This window comes from Hemitrygon akajei, chromosome 1, assembly GCF_048418815.1.
Source record: "Hemitrygon akajei chromosome 1, sHemAka1.3, whole genome shotgun sequence".
Classification (NCBI taxonomy): domain Eukaryota; kingdom Metazoa; phylum Chordata; class Chondrichthyes; order Myliobatiformes; family Dasyatidae; genus Hemitrygon; species Hemitrygon akajei.
In genome coordinates, this window is record NC_133124.1 from 205,672,993 (window position 1) to 205,692,593 (window position 19,601).

Below are 19,601 nucleotides of genomic sequence, written 5' to 3' on the forward strand. Positions count from 1 at the left end.
CTGAGGAGCATCTTCACCAGAAATATCTTACCAGAACAAATTGTGGGTGACAACAGACCACAATACACACATCAGAAGAATTCCAACTGTTCATGAAGAAAAATGGCATCCGACATTTCAAGTCAGCTCCTCACCACCCAGCGACGAATGGGTTAGCTGAAAGGTTTATCCAAACCTTCAAGAAGCCAAGTAAAGCGATGGACAAGGAGGACATTTCTCTGCAGCACAAAGTGGACATCTTCCTTTATGTATTCCGGAACTCTGTTCATACCACGACAAATCAAACACCTGCAATGCTGTTCATGAGCAGGAACTGGAGATCTTGCACAGACCTCCAGAGGGAAGTACAGAACAAACAGTTCAGCCAGTTGCCAAGTGAAGCAGCAAGGGGCTTCAAAGATTGGACAGGAAATCTTGGCGCGTGATTATCAAGAGGACAAGTAGACACCCATTAAGATAGCTACAAGAACTCGACCACTGATGTACACAGTGGATGTTGGAGATCAGATATGGAGACGTCATGTGGTCAGATACTGGATGCTCAACCGAAGACACGTGAGTCGATTGCATCCAAGATGGACACATTACAGTCATGACATCAGAAACTGAGAATGTTGTCTTAGACAAAGTACCTACCAAACCAGATTCCACTCCACAAGTCCAGAGGCACGATCCTGAAAGAAGCAGAGCACCACCCAAAATACTGGACCTTTAGAACTGTGAATTTAATCATGGACTATTATTGTGAAAGCATGCTTATTTGGCATTTGGGCTTATGAAAGGAAAAGTGAATGTTTTGTACATACACAGTTTTATGTTGCATCAATCTAAACGGGGAGGAAGTGTAATTTACGGACCCATTTCTTTTACAGCAATGAACACCCACCCCAGCACTACGTATTGATCTGTTGTCTGCACATGTGCTGTTGTCTATGCGTGCACATTGTTCTCTCTCTCTCTCTCTGCAATGTGAATACACAAGTTAAAGCCATCTTCCACATGCCTGCTTTTATTTAATGAATATGTGCATAGACACGACAAACACTAAATGTGTAGAAGCAGCCAAAAGGAAGGACGACTACTGGACCATGTCATATAGAGTGCCCAACATCAACACCCTGACTGGTTTCCTCATTATCGTTCTTTCCACGAGGAAATCAACAAAGACGAGAGCGGAAGGTGAGCGGGAGTTCAGCGCTACCTGCCTGCGTGTGACCGTCTCCCTCTCCCACTCACTCGCTGCTGCCGGAGGAAGGTGCAGGAGTCCTGGGTCTTCGGCAAGGTTTGATCGGCGTGGTTTGTAGATTGGATTCGTTTTTAAGCGGTCTCTGCAGTTCACGTTATATGTGTTTCTTTTTGCTTCTTTTCTCATTACTAATTTTTGCGATTTTGATCAGAGTTGTCTGGCTCTGTGGCTTGTTAAGAACAAGCAACTCAGCGCTAAATTGAACTGAACTCAACTAAACTGAACGTTCCTAGACAGTTTCATTTGATGTTTAATATTCTGTGTGCTATTTGCTCGTTTTTTGCCGTTTGTGGGGATTCGTTCTTTTCTTTGTGTGTTGGGTGTTCGATGAATCCTTTGAACAAGTTCCGTGGTGTTTCTTTGTTTCACAGCTGTCTGCAGGAAGACTAATCACAGAGTTGTGTACTGCATACATATTTTGATAATAAATGTACTTTGAATCTTTTCTCACTATTAGTAAGGACTATCTATTAATTAAGTCTCCATGATTTTGAACATCTTTCCTCTCGATGGAAAAATACCTCATTATTTCCACCGAAATGTACTCGGCAATTCATTTATAGTGGACTGACAGGAGGATTCTTTTGTTTTGCTGAACACTTAGAATTTACTCAGTGGCTCTCTATTAGGTACACCTGCTCATAATGCAAATATCCAATCGGCCATTCACATAGCAGCAATCCAATGCATAAAAGCATGCTGACATGGTCAAGATGATCAGCTGTTGCTCAGTCCAAACATCAGAATGGGAAAGAAGCGTGATGCAAGTGCCTTTGACCATGGAATAATTGTTGGTGCCAGAATGGGTGGTCTGAGTATCTGAGAAACTGCTAATCTCCTGGGACTTTTGCGCACAACAGTCTCTAGCATTTACAGGAGATGGTGTGAAAAACAAAAAAAAAATCCAGTTCTGCAGGTGAAAATGCTTTGTTAATGAGAGAAGTCAGAAGAATCCTGATGAAGGGCCTCAGCCCAAAACGGCGACTGCTTACTCTTTTCCATAGGCGCTGCCCGGCCTGCAGAGTTCCTCAGCGTTTTGCGTGTGTTCCTCCGAAGTCAGAGGAGGATCGCCAGAGTGGCTCAAGCTGACAGGAAGGCAACAGTCACTCAAATAACCACGTGTTACAACAGTGGCGTGCAGAAGAGCATCTCCGAACGCACGACACATTGAATCTTGAAGTGGATGGGCTGCAGCAGCAGAAAACTACGAACATAAACTCCTCTTATCAGGTGGAAGAGGTACCGAATGAAGCAGCCACTGAGTGTCCTTCCTGGTGGAGTGGGACAAATGCAATTCCTTCCTGCCTTTCATAGGCGAATTGGATAAAGACAACATGAGGATCGGAGGCTGTGGGAAGTGCTTTGTGAAAGGGCAAAACTCAATGCATCGAATATAAAAGCAGGGAGTACAAGGTACAACTTCATTAAAGGTTAATTAGACCGGAGATTTGCATGCATTTCTGTCTGCCACATTGTAGAAAACATACAATTACATTGCAGAGTGCACAGAGGGAATTCATTGGGATGTTGCTTGGGACAGAGACTGTGAAGAGATAGTGGACAGAATAGACAAAGGATGGGCCAGAATTCGATGTACAAAACCGTAAGAGGCAGAGATAAACTAGAGAGTGAGAAGAAATGTTAGAAGGAATACATTCAAGGCAGGAGCTCCTAACATTTTTTTTTATGCCATTAACCGAGGGGGTCTATGGACCCCAGGTTTAAGATAAGCTGCTAGAGGTCTGGGAGCAAGCTGATAGAGAACACCTTCATCCAGAGAGTGGTTGGAATGTGGAGCACACGGCCCGAGAGGGTGATGGAAGCAGAGACCCTTGAAGTTTACGAAGTATCTTGATGAGCATCTCAATCAAATGCTGGTAAACAGGATTAGTGCAGATGGGTACTTCACTGTTTGGCATAGAGACGGTGGGCTGAAGGCTCTGTCTGAGCACTACTCGTCTCCATGACTTCAATGTGCCAAACAGCCCAAATCTGTGATTTTTGCCAGGACTTAAATCCTATCATTTTATAGCTAAAAAGCCCCATGGCCTAAAGTCGTTTTGATAACGCGAGGGTTTAAAGTCAATTATCAGAGTTGTTTCACAACCGCACAGCCTTAGTTATCACCAGCGAGCAGTGACACAATATTTCAGCCAAGGCCTGACTCAAACAAACTGCCTGACTTAGTCAAGGACATCAATGTTATTTTTAAGATAGTTCTTGCAACACATCTCCAAACACTTTTCACAACACCCCTTTGGCACCAGTTGAAACACTCTGCCGTTCTTATTCATTCACAGGCCAGTGATTATTGTCCGTCTGTCAAAGCCACAGTCCATGGGCCCCTCGGTTAATGGAAGGGGTCATGGCATTTAAAAGTTTGGGGACCCCTGATTTAGACTCATCTCACACCATCCCCACCACCTACCAACATACGCTGCAAGTACCTCACAGCGGCAATTAGCCTACCAAGCAGGTCTTTGGGATATGGGAATAAGTTAGAGAACCTGGTTATATGAGACAGCAAGTGTCTGTAAGGAGTTCGTACATTCTCCCTGTGATTGCACAGATTTCCTCCCACAGTCCAAAGATGTACTGGTTGGTAGGCTTGGGATTAGGGTAGGGTTAAATCAGGGATTACTGGGTTCAATGGCTGGAGGGCTGCCTCCATATTGCATCTTAATCAATCAATAAACTGTTCATTTGTTACGTGCCATGTTGTGCGACAAGGGCAAACATGGTTCTACAGAAGTGGTTTGCCTTTGCCTTCTTCTGGCAGTCTCTTTACAAGACAGGTGACCCTCAGCCATTATCAATACTCTTCAGAGATTGTCTGCCTGGCGTCAGTGGTCCATAACCAGGACTTGTGATGTACACCAGCTGCTCGTACGACCATCCATCACCTGCTCCCATGGCTTCATGTGACCCTGACTGGGATGCAGGGGGTGGGGGAAGGGGTTAAGCAGGTGCTACATCTTGTCCATGGGTGATCTGCAGGCTGGCAGAGGGAAGCAGCACTTCCTTGGGAGGTAGGGAACAATAAACAAGATGATGGAGGAACTGAGTGGATCAGGCAGCTCGTCTAACTGCTTGTTAAATGTGAAAATGGCAGCCTCCACCACATCCAGATTCCAAAACACATTCTGTGCAAAACAAAAAAATCCCCCTCAGATCCCTTCTGAATATCCAACCTCTCACCTGAAAACTATGCCCTTCACATCCAAGGTAAAACTAAAACCTCTCGTCCAAGCTAGCGGTGTCTTTCACATCCATCACAGGTTACTGACCAACATTTTTTATCCCACTTAATGAACTTCCATACCTCAATCAGCTCACCCCTCAGCCTCCTCCATCCACTCCGGGGAAAACAGACCCAGCCTACTGAATCCCTCCTTATAACAACACAGCGACTCAAACACCAATTTCTGCAATAAATTCTGACTGGCTGTGTCACAGCATAATAGGAAAACTCCAATGCACAGAAATTCACAAGGCTACATAGAATCAGGTTTAATATCACCGGCATAAGTTGTGAAATTTGTTAACTTTGCGGCGGCAGTACAGTACATGATAATAGAGAGAAAACAGCTAATTAATTTATGTTCAGGCATCCGTTGGTTTCGAGAGACCATGGATTTGCGCCTTGGAAGGTTTCCAGGGCGCAGGCCTGGGCAGGGTTGTATGGGAGACCGGCAGTTGCCCAAGCTGCAGGCCTTCCCCTCTCCACACCACCGATGTTGTCCAAGGGAAGGGCGCTAGGACCCAAGCAGCTTGGCACCGGTGTCGTCGCAGAGCAATGTGTTGTTAAGTGCCTTGCTCAAGGACACAACACGCTGCCTCAGCCGAGGCTCGAACCAGTGACCTTCAGATCACTAGACCGACGCCTTATCCACTAGGTCACGCGCCAACACTTAATTTATGTTAATTTATGATATTTTATGTTTACCCATGTAAACCCATGTTTGTAATGTACCATGCTGATGCTACAAAAGCAAATTTTCATGGCATTTATGCCCAATATATTCATGCCTACTTAAGTGTTAGCAGCAAGTCTCACTCACCGGTTTGTCCTTAACGGTGCGGCTGGAAACGTACAGGTAGAGTTTACCGTCATCTTGATAACAGGCGTCAATGAGAACCTGAACTGAACACTCCTCCTGAAACAGCAGAAAAGCATAACCTGCAAAACCAACAGGAATCGGTCAATGACAGTAACAGCTTGATTTATGACTTAATCACAACACAACTTATAAAAATGACATCAAGTTCGAAGTAATTATTTGCTCATTATTTTCAAGTCCAATGAACATAGCTAGGGTGCCCAAGACCTTTGCACAGTACTGTATTTGTCAATGTGGAGTAGAGAGTGAATTTGTAAACTTGGCAGGAGCAAATGATACTGGGAGGGTGGAGCATCGCAGGACAGCTGGCAGAAAAAGAGTGACAGGGGCAGGGAGTGGCACAGGTGTAGACACACCCAGCACTGAGACTCCAGGCAAGGTCATTTGATTCCAAACAATTGGTTTATTGATCATTACGGAATGTGTCTCTGGTGCTTCCCGCTCTCTCCCCTCTCTCCAACCATGATTCCCCTCTCCCTGCCCCCTTCCCACTTTCAGTCTGCAACAGAGATAAATAAAAGAATCACATTTATCATCACTCACATATATCAAGGAATTTGTGTTTTTTTTGCGGCAGCAGTACAGTGCAATGCCTAAAGTTACCACAATACTGTGCAAAAGTCTCAGGCACCCTCACTACATGCATACGTGCCCTAGACTTTTGCACAGTACTGTATAAATACACAAGACCACTTATATGCTTAGACTGAAGGCGAGTCCATAAAGTGATGCTGTGCATAGGGCGACTGACAGGAAATGATAAAGCACTTAATCACAAACACAAGAGATTCTGCAGATGCTGGAAATTCAGAGTGACACACACAAAATGCTGGAGGAACTCAGCAGGTCAGGCAGCATCTATGGAAAGGAATAAGCAGTCAACACTTTGGTCTGAGACCCTTCTTCAGGTCTGAGAAGGAAGGGGGAAGACACCAGAATAAAAAGTGTGGTGGGGAGGTGGATAGCTCGAAAGTGAAGGGTGAAGCAAGGTGGGTGGGAAAGGTACAGAGGAATCTGATAGGAGAGGAGAGTGGATCACAGGAGAAAGGGAAGGAGGGGGGAACCAGGAGGAGGTGATAGGAGGGGAGTTAAGAGGCCAGAGTGGAGAACAGGAGAAAAGGGAACAAAGAGGATTTTTTTCTTCTTTTAAAAACCGAGGAGATGGAATACAAGATGTTGCGCCTCCACCGAGGGAGGCATATGATAAATAGTGGTGGTCGGGGGTGTGCGGTGGCGTGTTAGTGGGTGAAGGTATTGATCAGCTTTACTGTTTGGGGAAAAGGAACCATTTTTGAGTCTGGGAGTCCTGGCGTGGACGCTATGTAGCCTCCTCCCTGATGTGAGTGGGACAAACAGTCCACGAGCAGGATGAGTGGGATCCTACACGATGTAACCAGCCCTTCAAATCCATCAGACAGGAGAGCTTGCAGCTCCTGTTATCAGGTCTGATTGGAACTGGATGGGCGTCGGATTCTTCAGGATAACATGGGAGAACTGGGATTGGAATATCGCGGCCACGTACTGAAATTTAATGAAAAGCTTGCCTTACACACGGTTCATACAGATTAGGTTGTTACATAGCAATTTGAGGTAGAAGGTGGTAAAGCAATAACAATGCAGAATAAAGTGTAACAGCTACAGAGAACGTGCAGAGCAGATCAATTGTGAAGTCAAGCGTCCATTTTATCAGACTGGGGAACTATTTAGTAGTATAATAACAGTGGGATCGAAGCTGTCCTTGAGCCTAGAGCTATGGTGCTTTCAGGCTTTTGCACCTTCTGCCTGATGGATGAGAAAGGAGAGAGAATATTTGGGGTGGATAGGGTCCTTGATCATGCTGGCTGCTTCACTGAGGCAACAAGAAGATTGGCTGCTTTCTGTGATATTCCTGCGGTCACATGCAGAGCAGTTACCATACCAAGTCCTTATGCATGCAGATAGGATGCTTTCTACGGTGCATCGACAAAAACTGCTAAGTGTCGGCGGGGACACGCCAGATTTCTTTAGCCTCTTGAGGAACTGGAGGCGTTGCTGAACTTTCTTGGCCACGGCATCTACGTTTGGACCAGGATAGGCTGACGGTGATGTTCCCTTCGAGGAAAATGAAGTTCTCAACTCTCAAACTCAACACTACTGATGCAGACAGGAACATGTGCATCCCTCCCCTTCCTGAAGTCAGCGACCAGCCCTGTTGTTTTCCTGACATTGAGGGAAAGGTTGTTGTCGTGACACTTCCTTCCTGTGCTCTGACTCACTGCTGTTTGAGATGGGGTCCACCGCCCTGGTATTGTCTATAAACTTGTAGATGGATTTAGAGCAGTCACGAGTGTACAAGGAGTAAAGGGCCGAGGAGGCAATCTTATCGAGCACCAACGTTTGGAATAATCACAACAGAGGTGTTACTGCCTATCTTTACAGACTGCGGTCTGTTGGTCAGGAAGTCTGGGATCAACTGCAGAGGCCAGTGTTGACTCCCAGGTCCACAGATTGGACCTGCTTGGAATGATAGTAGCGAAGTTTGACCTGTAGTCACTAAACAGTAGATGAACGTACAGGTGTCTTTAACTGTACTCGAGTGTAGAGCCAGAGAGAAACGGCCAGCGCCATAGACCTGTGTTTTGGCAGCATGCAGTCTGTGGTGAGTGACGGTTTTCTGGGAGGCTGGAGTTACTGTATGCTCTGACCAGCCTCTTGAAGCATCTCATGATGGCAAACGTCAGGGGACATGTTATTTTGTAGTCGTTACTGCACGTTATTTTGTTTACCGTTGGTACTGGGATGATAGTGGTTTTCTTAAAGCAGGAAGGAACCACAGATTGAGGCAAGGAGAGATTAAACATTTCTGCAAATAACCCCGCCAACTGATCGGCACAGGATCAGTTCTTCCTGATGGTAGCCTGTTGCTACTATCAGGGAGGAGGTACAGAAGCCTGAAGGCACAGACTCAACGATTCAGGAACAGCTTCTTCCCCTCTTCCATTTCTGAATGGATATTGAAGCCAGGAACACTAATTCACTACATCTTTATTTCTATTTTTACACTACTTAACTATTTTATAATATATAGTATATATTCACAGGTTTTTCCCTTTGTGTACTGCTGCCACAAAGACAACAAATTTCACAACATATGCCGGTGATATTAAACCTGATCCTGATACAAGGACACGGCCCAGGGACACTATGTGGGCCAAATACTTGCCACACATATTGATATTATGACTGCAGGTACAGGTCAGAACGTGGCATCCAGTGACCAAACGGTTCAATTCAACCCGGAATCACTGCCCCCTGTGGATTTCGGCTTGTGTGCTCGTGCACAAAGATACATTTTCTTTACTCAGTGTTCCCTTTACACTGCGGTGGGCAGGAAAAATGGGACGGGGGGGGGGGGGGGTCTGAGCAATGCGTGCGACAGGACGGGGGATGTAGTGCTGGGGGTGACTGGAATGTGACAGAGCATCAAGGCCACGGGCAGCAGCGTTGTGGGATGGCAGCATTACGGATCATGGGAGATGTGAGTCCAGTCGGGGGTGCAGTGGAATAGGATTACTCACATGAGGAGACTTGGAACGTCACCTAAAACGCTCGAGAATTTCTACAGATGTGCTGCGCAAAGCATTCCGAGAAGCTGCATCACTATCCGGTATGGGGGTGGGGCGGTGTTATTACACAGGATGGAATTAAGATGCAGAGAGTAGTAAAATTAGTCAGCTCCTGCATAGATACTAGCCTCCGTAGTGTCCAAGACATCTTCAAGAAGCAGTGCCTCAATAAAGGTGGTGTCCGTCATTAAGGACCCCACCACCTAGGACGTGCCCTCTTCTCCTCTCATCAGCTAGGAGGAACAGGAGCCTGAAGGCACACACTCAGTGACTCAGGAACAGCTTCTTCTCTGCCATCTGATTTCTGAATTGACATCGACACCATGAACACTACCTCACTATCATTTTATATCTGGTTTTACAGTATTTCAATTAATTTAACTATTTGTTATACATGTATATATTACTGCAATTCAGAGTTTTTCCCCTACATTATCATGTATTGTACTGGTGCTGCTAAGTTAACAATCTTCATGATATATGCCAGTGATATTAACAGGAATTAACCTTGTTAATTCCTGGGATGTCAGGACTGTCTTACGCAGAGAGGTTAGAGAGACTGGGCTTGTACACGCTGGAATTAAGGAGATTGAGAGGGGATCTGATTGCAACATATAAGATTATTAAGGGATTGGACAAGATAGAGGCAGGAAATATGTTCCAGATGCTGGGAGAGTCCAGTACCAGAGAGCATGGTTTGAGAATAAGGGGTAGGACATTTAGGACAGAGTTAAGGAAAAACTTCTTCTCCCAGAGAGTTGTGGGGGTCCGGAATGCACTGCCTCGGAAGGCAGTGGAGGCCAATTCTCTGGATGCTTTCAAGAAGGAGCTAGATAGGTATCTTATGGATAGGGGAATCAAGGGATATGGGGACAAGGCAGGAACCGGGTATTGATAGTAGATGATCAGCCATGATCTCAAAATGGCGGTGTAGGCTCGAAGGGCTGAATGGTCTACTTCTGCACCTATTGTCTATTGATATCAAAGCTGATTCTGCAGTGGATAAGGAGGGGTACAGATGTAGAACAGAGGGGAACGTAGGGGAACAGAGTAGGAAGGGATTTAGAAAGATGGACTGTATTGCATGGAACCAGGCTTTTCAGCTCACTAAATCTGCAAAAACCACTGTCTAACTTCCTACCGATCTTACACCACTCATATACTCCACACTCCTATCAAGCCCGTACAAGTTCCACCATTTCACTGCACAACAGGGGCAACTTACAGTGGGCAGCTCACCCACTGTCCCACACATCTCACGGACGTGGAAGGAAACTCACACAGGGATGACACACAAACTCCGCTGATGCCAGCAGCGGAAGTTAGGAATCACCCGAGTGATCCTGGGAGGTGGAGAGGAAGTTCCCAACTATGGAATCTAGAACTAGGGGGTCACTGTTCAAACAGTAATTTAAAACAGAAAGGAGGTGAAAGTTTCTCTCTCAGAGGTGTCCTGAAACTTTGGAACTCTCTTCCTCAAAATGCCTTTGGAAGCAGAATTGTGAATATTTTATTTTTCAATACAAGGCAGAGTTAGAAATATTTTTGATAAGCAAAGGGTGAAAGGTTAGCAGAAGCAGGTGGGCGTGAGGAGCTGAGGTAATAAATCAGACCAGCCATGGTCTTAGTACAGACACAATGGACTGGGTGGCCTCCTCCCAGTCCGGGTTCATGTGATGGAACAGGTGTGATTGTGAAGTCATTAATTAAACTGAATTGACATTACTTCTCACATCCTTCACATACATGAGGAGTAAAAATCGTTACATTACATCTCCATCTAAATGTGCAACGATAGTAATTTATAATAAAAAGAGCAGGCAATGTAACATAGAAATAAACTCAAATCAGCGACGGCTAATCAGTCTGATGGCCTGCTGGAAGAAGTTGTCCCGGAGCCTGTTGGTCCTGGCTTTTATGCTGCAGTACCATTTCCCGGATGGTAGCAGCTGGAATAGTTGGGGTGACTCAGGTCCCCAATGATCCTTTGGGCCCTTTTTTCACACCTGTCTTTGTAAATGTCCCGAAATCATGGGAAGTTCATATCTACAGATGCCTGGGCTGTCCGCACCACTCCCTGCAGAGTCCTGCGATTGAGGAAAGTACAGTTCCCATACCGGGCAGTGATGCAGTCAGTCAGGATGCTCTCAATTGTGCCCCTATAAAAAGTTCTTATTATTTGGGGGCCCATACCAAACTTCGTCATCCGTCTGAGGCGAAAAAGGTTACAATAAAGTTCTAAGATTGCAAATGATCTGGTCCAACAAAAAGAAAGGGACCTAACAAGATTTAGCAGATGCTGGAAATCTGTTGCAACACACAAAAACACTGGAGTATCTCAGTATGTCAGGCAGCATCTAGGGAGCGTAATGAACAGTCTACATTTTTGGCCAAGACCCTTCATCAGGACCGGAAGAAATATGAGGTGCAGGTGGGGCAGAGCTTGTAACTAAGGAGTCCCGCTTTGGCTTTCATAATAATCAAGGATCTCTCCCACCGGATCATTGTCTCTTCTAACCCCACTAATCAGGCAGGAGATGTAAAAAGCCTGAGAAGACGTGCCACTAGGAGGATTATAACAGCAGAAAAGCACGTTGCTGGTCTCCCGCTCCCGTTGCTGCAGGTGTGATTTCTCTCTCCTTCACTCGTGAGAGTGAGCCTGTCTGAGATACCGTAGTGTTGGGATGGACTGTAGTTTTTGATGGACTCTAGACCAAGGTCTCTTTGGGGGGGCTTTTGCTATTGCTTGCATGATGGGGGGGTGGGGGGGGGGGGAAGGGAGGGAGGTGCTTTTGCTGCTCCTTGTGCACGGGAGGGGGGAGGTGGGGCTTTGAGGTTTCTGTCATTCATTCTCTTGGGTTTTCTGTTTCGTGGATGCCTGCAAAGAGTACGAATTTCAGGATGTATACTGTATACATTCTCTGACATTAAACTGAACCATTGAATCTGGCTTTTATAAAACTCTTGAATGGACATCTTGTATTACAAAGACGAACTCTCGATCTCTGGATCCACCTCGTGATGGCCTTTGCACTTTGCGTCCACCTGCACTGTTCTTTCTCTGTAAATGCAATACTAGATGCTACATTCTGTTATCTCTCATTTTGTACGACTCTAATGCACTTGTATATGGAATGATCTGTCTGGATAGCATATGCAAACAGAAACTTTTCACTGTATTTCAGTACAATTAACAACGATAAACCAATTACCAGCATTTAATTACAGGAACCTGATGTGCTTGTGAATGCTGACCCCAGGCATGATGTGTAGATGCGACACACCAGAGATCCCTGGAATAATATAAAGATCCACGGCCTCCTCTTGTGCCACGAGCTTCCAGTAGAAGTGGTAGAGGCAGGTTCCATATTGTCATTTTTTTTTTAAAAATTGGATAGGTATATGGACAGGAAAGGAATGGAGGGTTATGGGCTGAGCGCAGGTGGGTGGGATTAGGTGAGAGTAAGCATTCAGTACGGACTCGAAGGGCCGAGATGGCCTGTTTCCGTGCTGTAATTGTTGTATGGTTATAAGATGCGGCCACCCTCAGAAGTGGGGCAACTCCTTATATTCCATCTGGGTACCTTCCGAGCTGATAGCATGAATATCAATTTTCCTTTCTGGTAAAAAAAGGTTCTCAATACGCACCCCCCCCCCCCCTTTCATTTATTCCCCGTTCTGACCTTTTACTTCTCACCCTGGGTCCCCTCCTCTTCCTCCCCTTTCACCTACGGTCCACTCTCCTCTCCTATCAGATTCCTTCTTCTCCAGTCCTCAACTTTTCCCACCCATCACCTTCCAGCTAGCCTCCTTCCTCCCCCCCCCCCCCCCCCCCCACCCAGCTTTTTATTCTGGCATCTTTCTCCCTTCCTTCTCAGTCCTGAAGGATGATCGAGGCCCGCAATGGCGCCTGTTTATTCATTTCTATAGATGCTGCCTGATCTGCTGAGTCCCTCCAGCATTTTGTGTGTGTGTTGCGTCGCAGGGTACACTGTACAGATAGATAATGGGCAAGCACGTACATAAGGTAGCAGTTGAATAGGTTAAATATTGATTTGTATATTTGGGAAAGTATAAATTAAAAGGCATAATCATAAGATTAGGCACGTAGTCATAAAGCATGAGAGTAACCAAGCAGGGAGTTCAGTGACCCAATAAACTACAGATGTTGCGAACTGATTGGATTTTCAAGTTGGAGATTGATTGGATTTTGTCTTCCAACTCAGTCTGGAAAATGTCAAGGAGGTACAGAGAAGTGACCATCAGAGCAGCTGCAGGCAGACAGAAGAACTATCTGCCGATTTAGTCCAGTTCCAGGGACTGGATTAAATAGCCAGGAATTCAAAGCCATTACGGCTTGCTACCTCACCAGAATGTTGCCCAACTCACCCGTGCACAACAGCAGCCAGGGATTCAACACCGTCACGGTTCCCTCCCTCACCCAGACGCTGCCCAGTTCACCGATGCATTATGCCACAAGCTTCTTTTCACACAGATGAACACACACGCACCTGCTGTCAGGTGAGACTTCCTTACCTTTAGGTGGAAAGTAGGATTTACTGCCGGACTTGTGAGGCCAATCAACCATCAGTTGGCCAAAGCAGCAGAAAGTGGCGATGATCTCATCTAGACAGAGACAAGGAGGGTGTGAGATCAGGTCCAATTCTCCCTCACCTCAGCTCCTCTGCTCAGACCACTTCCCGGATTGTCTGGGAGAGCCCGCACTTCAGAACTCTTTCCTGCTAACTGACTCAGTGTCAAACTTTAATCATTGGGGTTGATAGATTTTAGAGTCATAGAGTACTACAGCACAGAAACAGGCACTTGGCCCATCTAGCCCATGCCAACCTGATTTTCTGTCTACTCCCATTACAAAGTACATTTATTACCAAAGCTTGTATACGATATACAACCTTGAGACTCGTCTCCTTACCAGCAGCCATAAAACAAAGAAACCCAATTTAAAAAAACTGCCAAACACCCAAAGCATGCAAAAAAAAAAGTAAGCATTAACATTCAGAACTGAACTTCACGGAAGTGAGACCGTGGCCACGAAGCCCGTTAGTTGAAAGCCACAGGCTCAGTTCGGCACAGAGTCGAGTAAACCTCGCCGAGCAGCAAGCTCAACACCGGCCAGTCCCTCAGCCTTCAGCCCCAACACCCTAACCTTTTCGATCTGGCCCGGCGCTTAAAGCGGTCACACATCGTCTCGCTCCTCGCTTTTAGACCCGGGCCCTGCCACCCCGGCTCTGCCCCGCCTCAGGTCTCCCACTTCAAATCGGCTCCCGGTCCCCTTAATTCGGCCCGTACGCACCACACTGCAAACATCCTGCGACTTTCAGACTTCAGCTCACACTGCAAAACTGCCCAAGTCGTACAGGCAATTCAAAAGCTCACCCCCAAAAGGGAAGCTACAGGCTATCCACTGCAGTGATTGTTTTCGAGAAACGGTATGATGACTCGAGTGGTCGGTAGCTTTGTTTGCTGTCAGTACGGCATCGCTTTGTCTCACCGGCGCCAACTTAAACTTTTACCTGCACCCGAGCCATATTCCTCCCCAAACCCCTCTCATCCATGTACCCACCCAAGATTCTCTTAAATGTTGCGAATGAATCTGTACCATCACTTCCACGGGCAGCTTGTTCCACATTTGCACTACCCCCTGAATGAAGTTTCTCCTCAAATATTTCGTCTTTCAACCTCCAGTTCTAGTCTCAGCCAACTTGAGGGGAAAAGCCTGAATTCGCCCTGTGTGCACCCCTCATAACTGTGTACACCTCTGTAAGATCTTTCATTCTCCTAAGCTCCAGGGAATGAAGTCCCAACCTATCCAACCTGACCCTCCACCTCAGGTGCTCAGGTCCCAGCAATATCCTTGTAACTTTTCTCTGTACATTTTCAAGCTTGCTGATACTTCTTCCTGTAGGTAGGTGGCCAGAACCACACACTCCGAATTAGGCCTCACCAGCGTCTTGTACTTCAACATAACTTCAACACAACATCGTAACTCCTGTACTTGACCTCCAATTCACGAAGTCCAATCAAGACGCCGATCCTTGCGACACACCACTAGTAACAGTCTGCCAATCAGAGAGACAACCATCTACTACCGCCTTCTGGCTTCTCTTTCAGCTATTAAAAACAAGCAAGATCATACTTCAGTGGCTGGTAATGCACTTACACAGACTATAAACACAAATCAGTGCAACAAGCTGAACAGGCTCCTCCAATTCTTCAACTTCTCCCAATTTATACGCCAACATTTGAAAAACAGAAACTGCTCGTGGCCTTTCTGCTAAGCAGAAATGCTCGTTCATTTTCAGCCTGTGGTTCACTTTTACGCATATGTATTTAGTGGATTACCACCCACTGATGTATGATCTTGCTCGTATTTAATAGACGAGCAAGGCCCAGTCTGGAGTGAACACCAGACAGTTTAAACCGGGAACAGTAGTAGGCCGCTCAGGCCCAACCAGGCTCACGTTGTTAATAAGTTCAAGGCTGATCTGACAGTACGCTCAACTCAGCCACACATCAATTCCTGATAACCTATCAGCTCACTGCCTACCAAGTCCTCCTGACTCCATCCTCAAAGTAGTTTAAGTCTTTTCCTCTGAGGGCAGTGGGAGCAAAGCCACACCTTCTTCCCAGCACCTGACCCCATGAACATGACAGTGGAAAAGACAATATAGAGTTTTCTGTATTATGTGTGCTACTGTGCTTTACACCCTAGTTCAGAGAAACATTGTCTCCTTTCTATCCTTATTATATGGTTATACACGTTATAGACATGTGTATAGTTAAATGACAATAAACTTGACTTACTGTAAATATCTTGCAATAATTTACTGCATTACTGTGCAAATATCTTTGCTTATTTTGTTGTACGAGTCATGTACAGTTTACGCTAATTATGTTAAGGCCATAAGATACAGAATTAGGCCATTTGGTCCGTGGTGTCTGCTCTGCCGTTTCGTCACACCTGATCCATTTTTCCTCTCAGCCCCAATCTCCTGCCTTCTCCCTGTATCCCATCATGCCCTGACCAATCAAGAGGGGTGTATGGGGTGTCAAGAAGACTTGCCGTACCTTCTGAGGTAGATTCTCCACCTTTGGTCCTCACCCAGCCCTCAGCTTGCACCTGTGACTCCAAGTAAGCTGTTTGCACGCAATAGCGGTCACACCCCGGGCAACAGCTACGACAGGCTGGCCAAACCAGGCAAGAGCAGCTGTTGTGGGTTTTTTTTTTGAACCCTCAGTGACTTCGGGCTCGTCTACCCAAAGCACGTGGTCTGGATTCAGCAGACTGCGCGGAGGAAACCACCAGCTGGTTCAACAGGCAGAAAGGAGCGTTGAAGGAGCTCAAAGAGCACGGCGGGACACGCAGATGGCCAACCACATCTCCAGTCACCTTGACTCTCGTCCTGCCACTGGATTCAGATAGACTAGGACGGTAGGGAGAGGTTGATGACCTACGCAACCCTCCCTCACTGTAATCAAACACACGCAAGTCACGACATCCAAATTCACCCACCCAAGGACATCGGTATCCTCATCATTCACAATGCACGCGCACACACAAAGAATCTCTCAACCTCTGCCTTAAATACACCCAATGACTTAGCCTCCACAAACGCCTGTGGCAATGAATTCCACAGATTCACCACATACCACACTCTGCATAAGAAATCCCTCCTCATCCCCATTCTAAAAGGACACCCCTCTAGTCTTAGATTCCTGCACCACAGGAAACATATGAAAAAATCTATGTCAAAATTTGGAAAATGCCTGATGAAGTGAACAGTGAGGCTTTCGGAAGGGTACAGAAGAGGTTTACCAGGATGCTGACTGGCTCAGAAGGCCTGAGGTATACGAAGAAGATGGGCAAACTTGGGTTGTTTTTTCTGGACTGTGGGAGGCTCAGGGGAAACTCAATAGAGGTTTACAAAAATTATGAGGGACGTAGATTGGGTAAGGCAGTCAAAATCTTCCACCCAGTGTTAGAGGACTTAAACTTAAGATGAGGGGGAATGCTTCAAGGAGTTGTGTGAGGCAAGTTTTTTTTCTTTATGCAGAGAATGACGGGTGCCTGGAGCGGGCTGCCAGGGTTAGTAAATCACACACACGAGAAAATCTGCAGATGCTGGAAATCCAGAATGTTCCTCCAGCATTTTGTGCGTGCTGCTAGGGTTAGTGATGGAAGTCGATACGGCAGAGATATTTAAGAGATGACTATGCAAGGGATATGGATCACGTACAGACAGAAGAGCTTTAGTTTAATTTGGCAATATGTTGGGCACAGACACCGTGGCCTGAAGGACCTTTCCCTCTGCTGTAAGCAATTCCACTTGACTAAGGAGCGAGTCTCCCTATGGGAGGAGTGACAGATCTCCTTCAGCTGCTTCTTCCAGCTGCAGAGTTGCACGTGAATTACTCTGATGTCACGGTAATAGTGACACGGACTCTAAATAAACAAATGGCGGAGAAGACTTGATGAGCTGAATGGCCTAATTCTGCTCCAATAGCACTGTGCAAGAGCCTTAAGCTACCCAAGACTTTTGCACAGTACTCTTATTTGTGGAGCGGAGAGCAAGTTTATAAATCTGACAGGAGCAAAGGATGCTGGGAATGTCGAGGGCGGAGTGCTGCGGGAGGGAGTGCAGGACAGGTGGCAGAGAAGGAGTACCAGGATTGGGGGGGTGGGGGTGCAGTAACTCCCAACCCTGATACACCAGACACTCCAAACAGTTGGTCTATTGATCACTACTGAAGGTCTCTCTGGTGCTTCCCGCTCCCTCCCCCCTCCCCACTCTCAGTCCACAAGAGAGACCCATATCAGAATCAGGTTTATCAACACTCACAGATGTCATGAAATTTGTATTTTGAAGCAGAAGTACAGTGCAATAGATAAAATTACTACAGTACTGTGCAAAAGTCTTACATAGCTTGGGCGCCCAAGACTTTTGCACAGTACTGTATGTCTTATCAAAGTTTAAAGTTTGTCCTGTACTGTGCTGCTGTTGCAGAAAGGATAACTCTCATGACACTGGTCTCCTGGGTTTCTATGCCCATACAATAAACTTAAAACAAACTATTGTTGATGGGACTAGTTATTCATTCTTATCAATGTCCCAGGGAAACAGCGGCAGTGCACAAATCCATTCAGCCGCCGCAGTGAGGCCTGGCAATTGGGCTCGCTGGGTGGTTCGGATCATACCGTCACAATACGGGGTCTTCGCACCGGAGTAAGCAGCGCTCTTTGTGACTGTACTTTGACAGGGTCAAGGGTCAGTGAGTCTTTGAGGAGTGCAATCTGTTTAACGAGTGGACAGAGTGACGGAGACAGCAGAGCTGCTCCTTGCCGTGCCAGAGACCCGACTTCAGTCCTGACCCCCCCCCCGGTGCCGAACCTTGCACAGCTTTCCTCGCGCACTCCAAAGGCGAGAGGGGAAAGATTTAAAATGAGCTAAGGAACAACTTCTTGCAGAGGGTGGCAAGCCTCTGGCTGAGCTGCCAGGGGAAGTGATGGAAGCATCATTTAAGAAGCGTTCGGAGAGGTAATTGGAGGGATATGGGCTGAACGCAGGAAATCTGGATGAGCTGGGTGGGCACCGTGGTTGGCATGGACTGGTTGGGCCGAAAGGCCTGTATCCCTGCTGTATTGCTCGATAATTCTGTGCAGTTTTGGAGGCTGATTGGCCTTTGTAAATGCCCAGAGGTCCACAACTTTTCGTAGGGTTTGGAGGCTTGCCTGCCTCAATGGCTCGGAAGGCTATGCTGGCTGGTATTGGGGCTTTATGCTTTGCCTCTTGGTAGGGTCACCCATGCCGAACAGGTCAAAGGGTAGAGGCCAGACGAGGAGAAGGCCCAGTGGTCCTCCAGGTTCGAGAGTTCAGCCCAGCTAACAACCCTGACTGGTCAGCAAACAAAACGGTTACAAAAACAGCAGTGAAGGATCCTTCTGCATCTGAGTGTGACGGTATTCCTGAGTCTCCGCCCGGGACTGACAGTAATGATAACCGAGAGGAAACTACTCTTGTGATAAAGGAACCCCTGAACACCACCAGGGATGGAGGGCTTTCACAGCTGCCCTAAATGCCAACGGTGTAACGGGCAGTAAGTAAATAAACGGCCTTGGAACGTCAGTGAGTGGTAAAATGTGAAGGGGTTGATGGGACTGTTCAGTCACAGCGTCCTTTGCATTAACGACCAGCACAACCAAGGATGTGGGGAGGGGGGGCAGCCCACAGGTCTCGCCACACATTCCGGCGCCAATGTAGCACTCGCGCATTGTTCACCACAACAACACAAACAGCACCAACAAGACAACAGCAGCAAAACAAGCCCCGTTCCCAACCACGCACTCTCGCACAGGGACACCTCCAACCCCAGGTCAGGCTGCCTCTGGGCCTCCAGTTGAGGGAATTAAATAACAGAACTAATGTGGGATAACTGTAAATAATTAGGCAGGCCTCTCTCCATGCTGCATCTCCCAATGACCTCATGCAGAGACAATTCAACACAAAGTCCAATAGTTACATTCCTGTCAACAATCTGAAGGAAAATAGTCAGGATATTTTCTGAACAAAACCCTTTCCTTGTTAATTCAGTCTTTTAACAAGCCAATGA

The 19,601-nt window shown here is 46.6% G+C and overlaps 1 protein-coding gene across 2 annotated transcripts in view; it reads right to left on the reverse strand.

The window, feature by feature from the left end:
• Positions 1-19,601, reverse strand: part of LOC140734759 (cytoplasmic polyadenylation element-binding protein 2-like) — a 71,120-nt gene that overhangs the window by 24,082 nt on the left and 27,437 nt on the right. For both annotated transcript variants that reach the window (XM_073059220.1, XM_073059210.1), the window contains exons 4-5: positions 13,509-13,598; positions 5,308-5,426 (exon numbers count right to left, since the gene is read on the reverse strand). In XM_073059220.1, the coding sequence (XP_072915321.1) occupies positions 5,308-5,426; positions 13,509-13,598 (209 nt within the window). The remainder of the gene's footprint in view (positions 1-5,307; positions 5,427-13,508; positions 13,599-19,601) is intronic.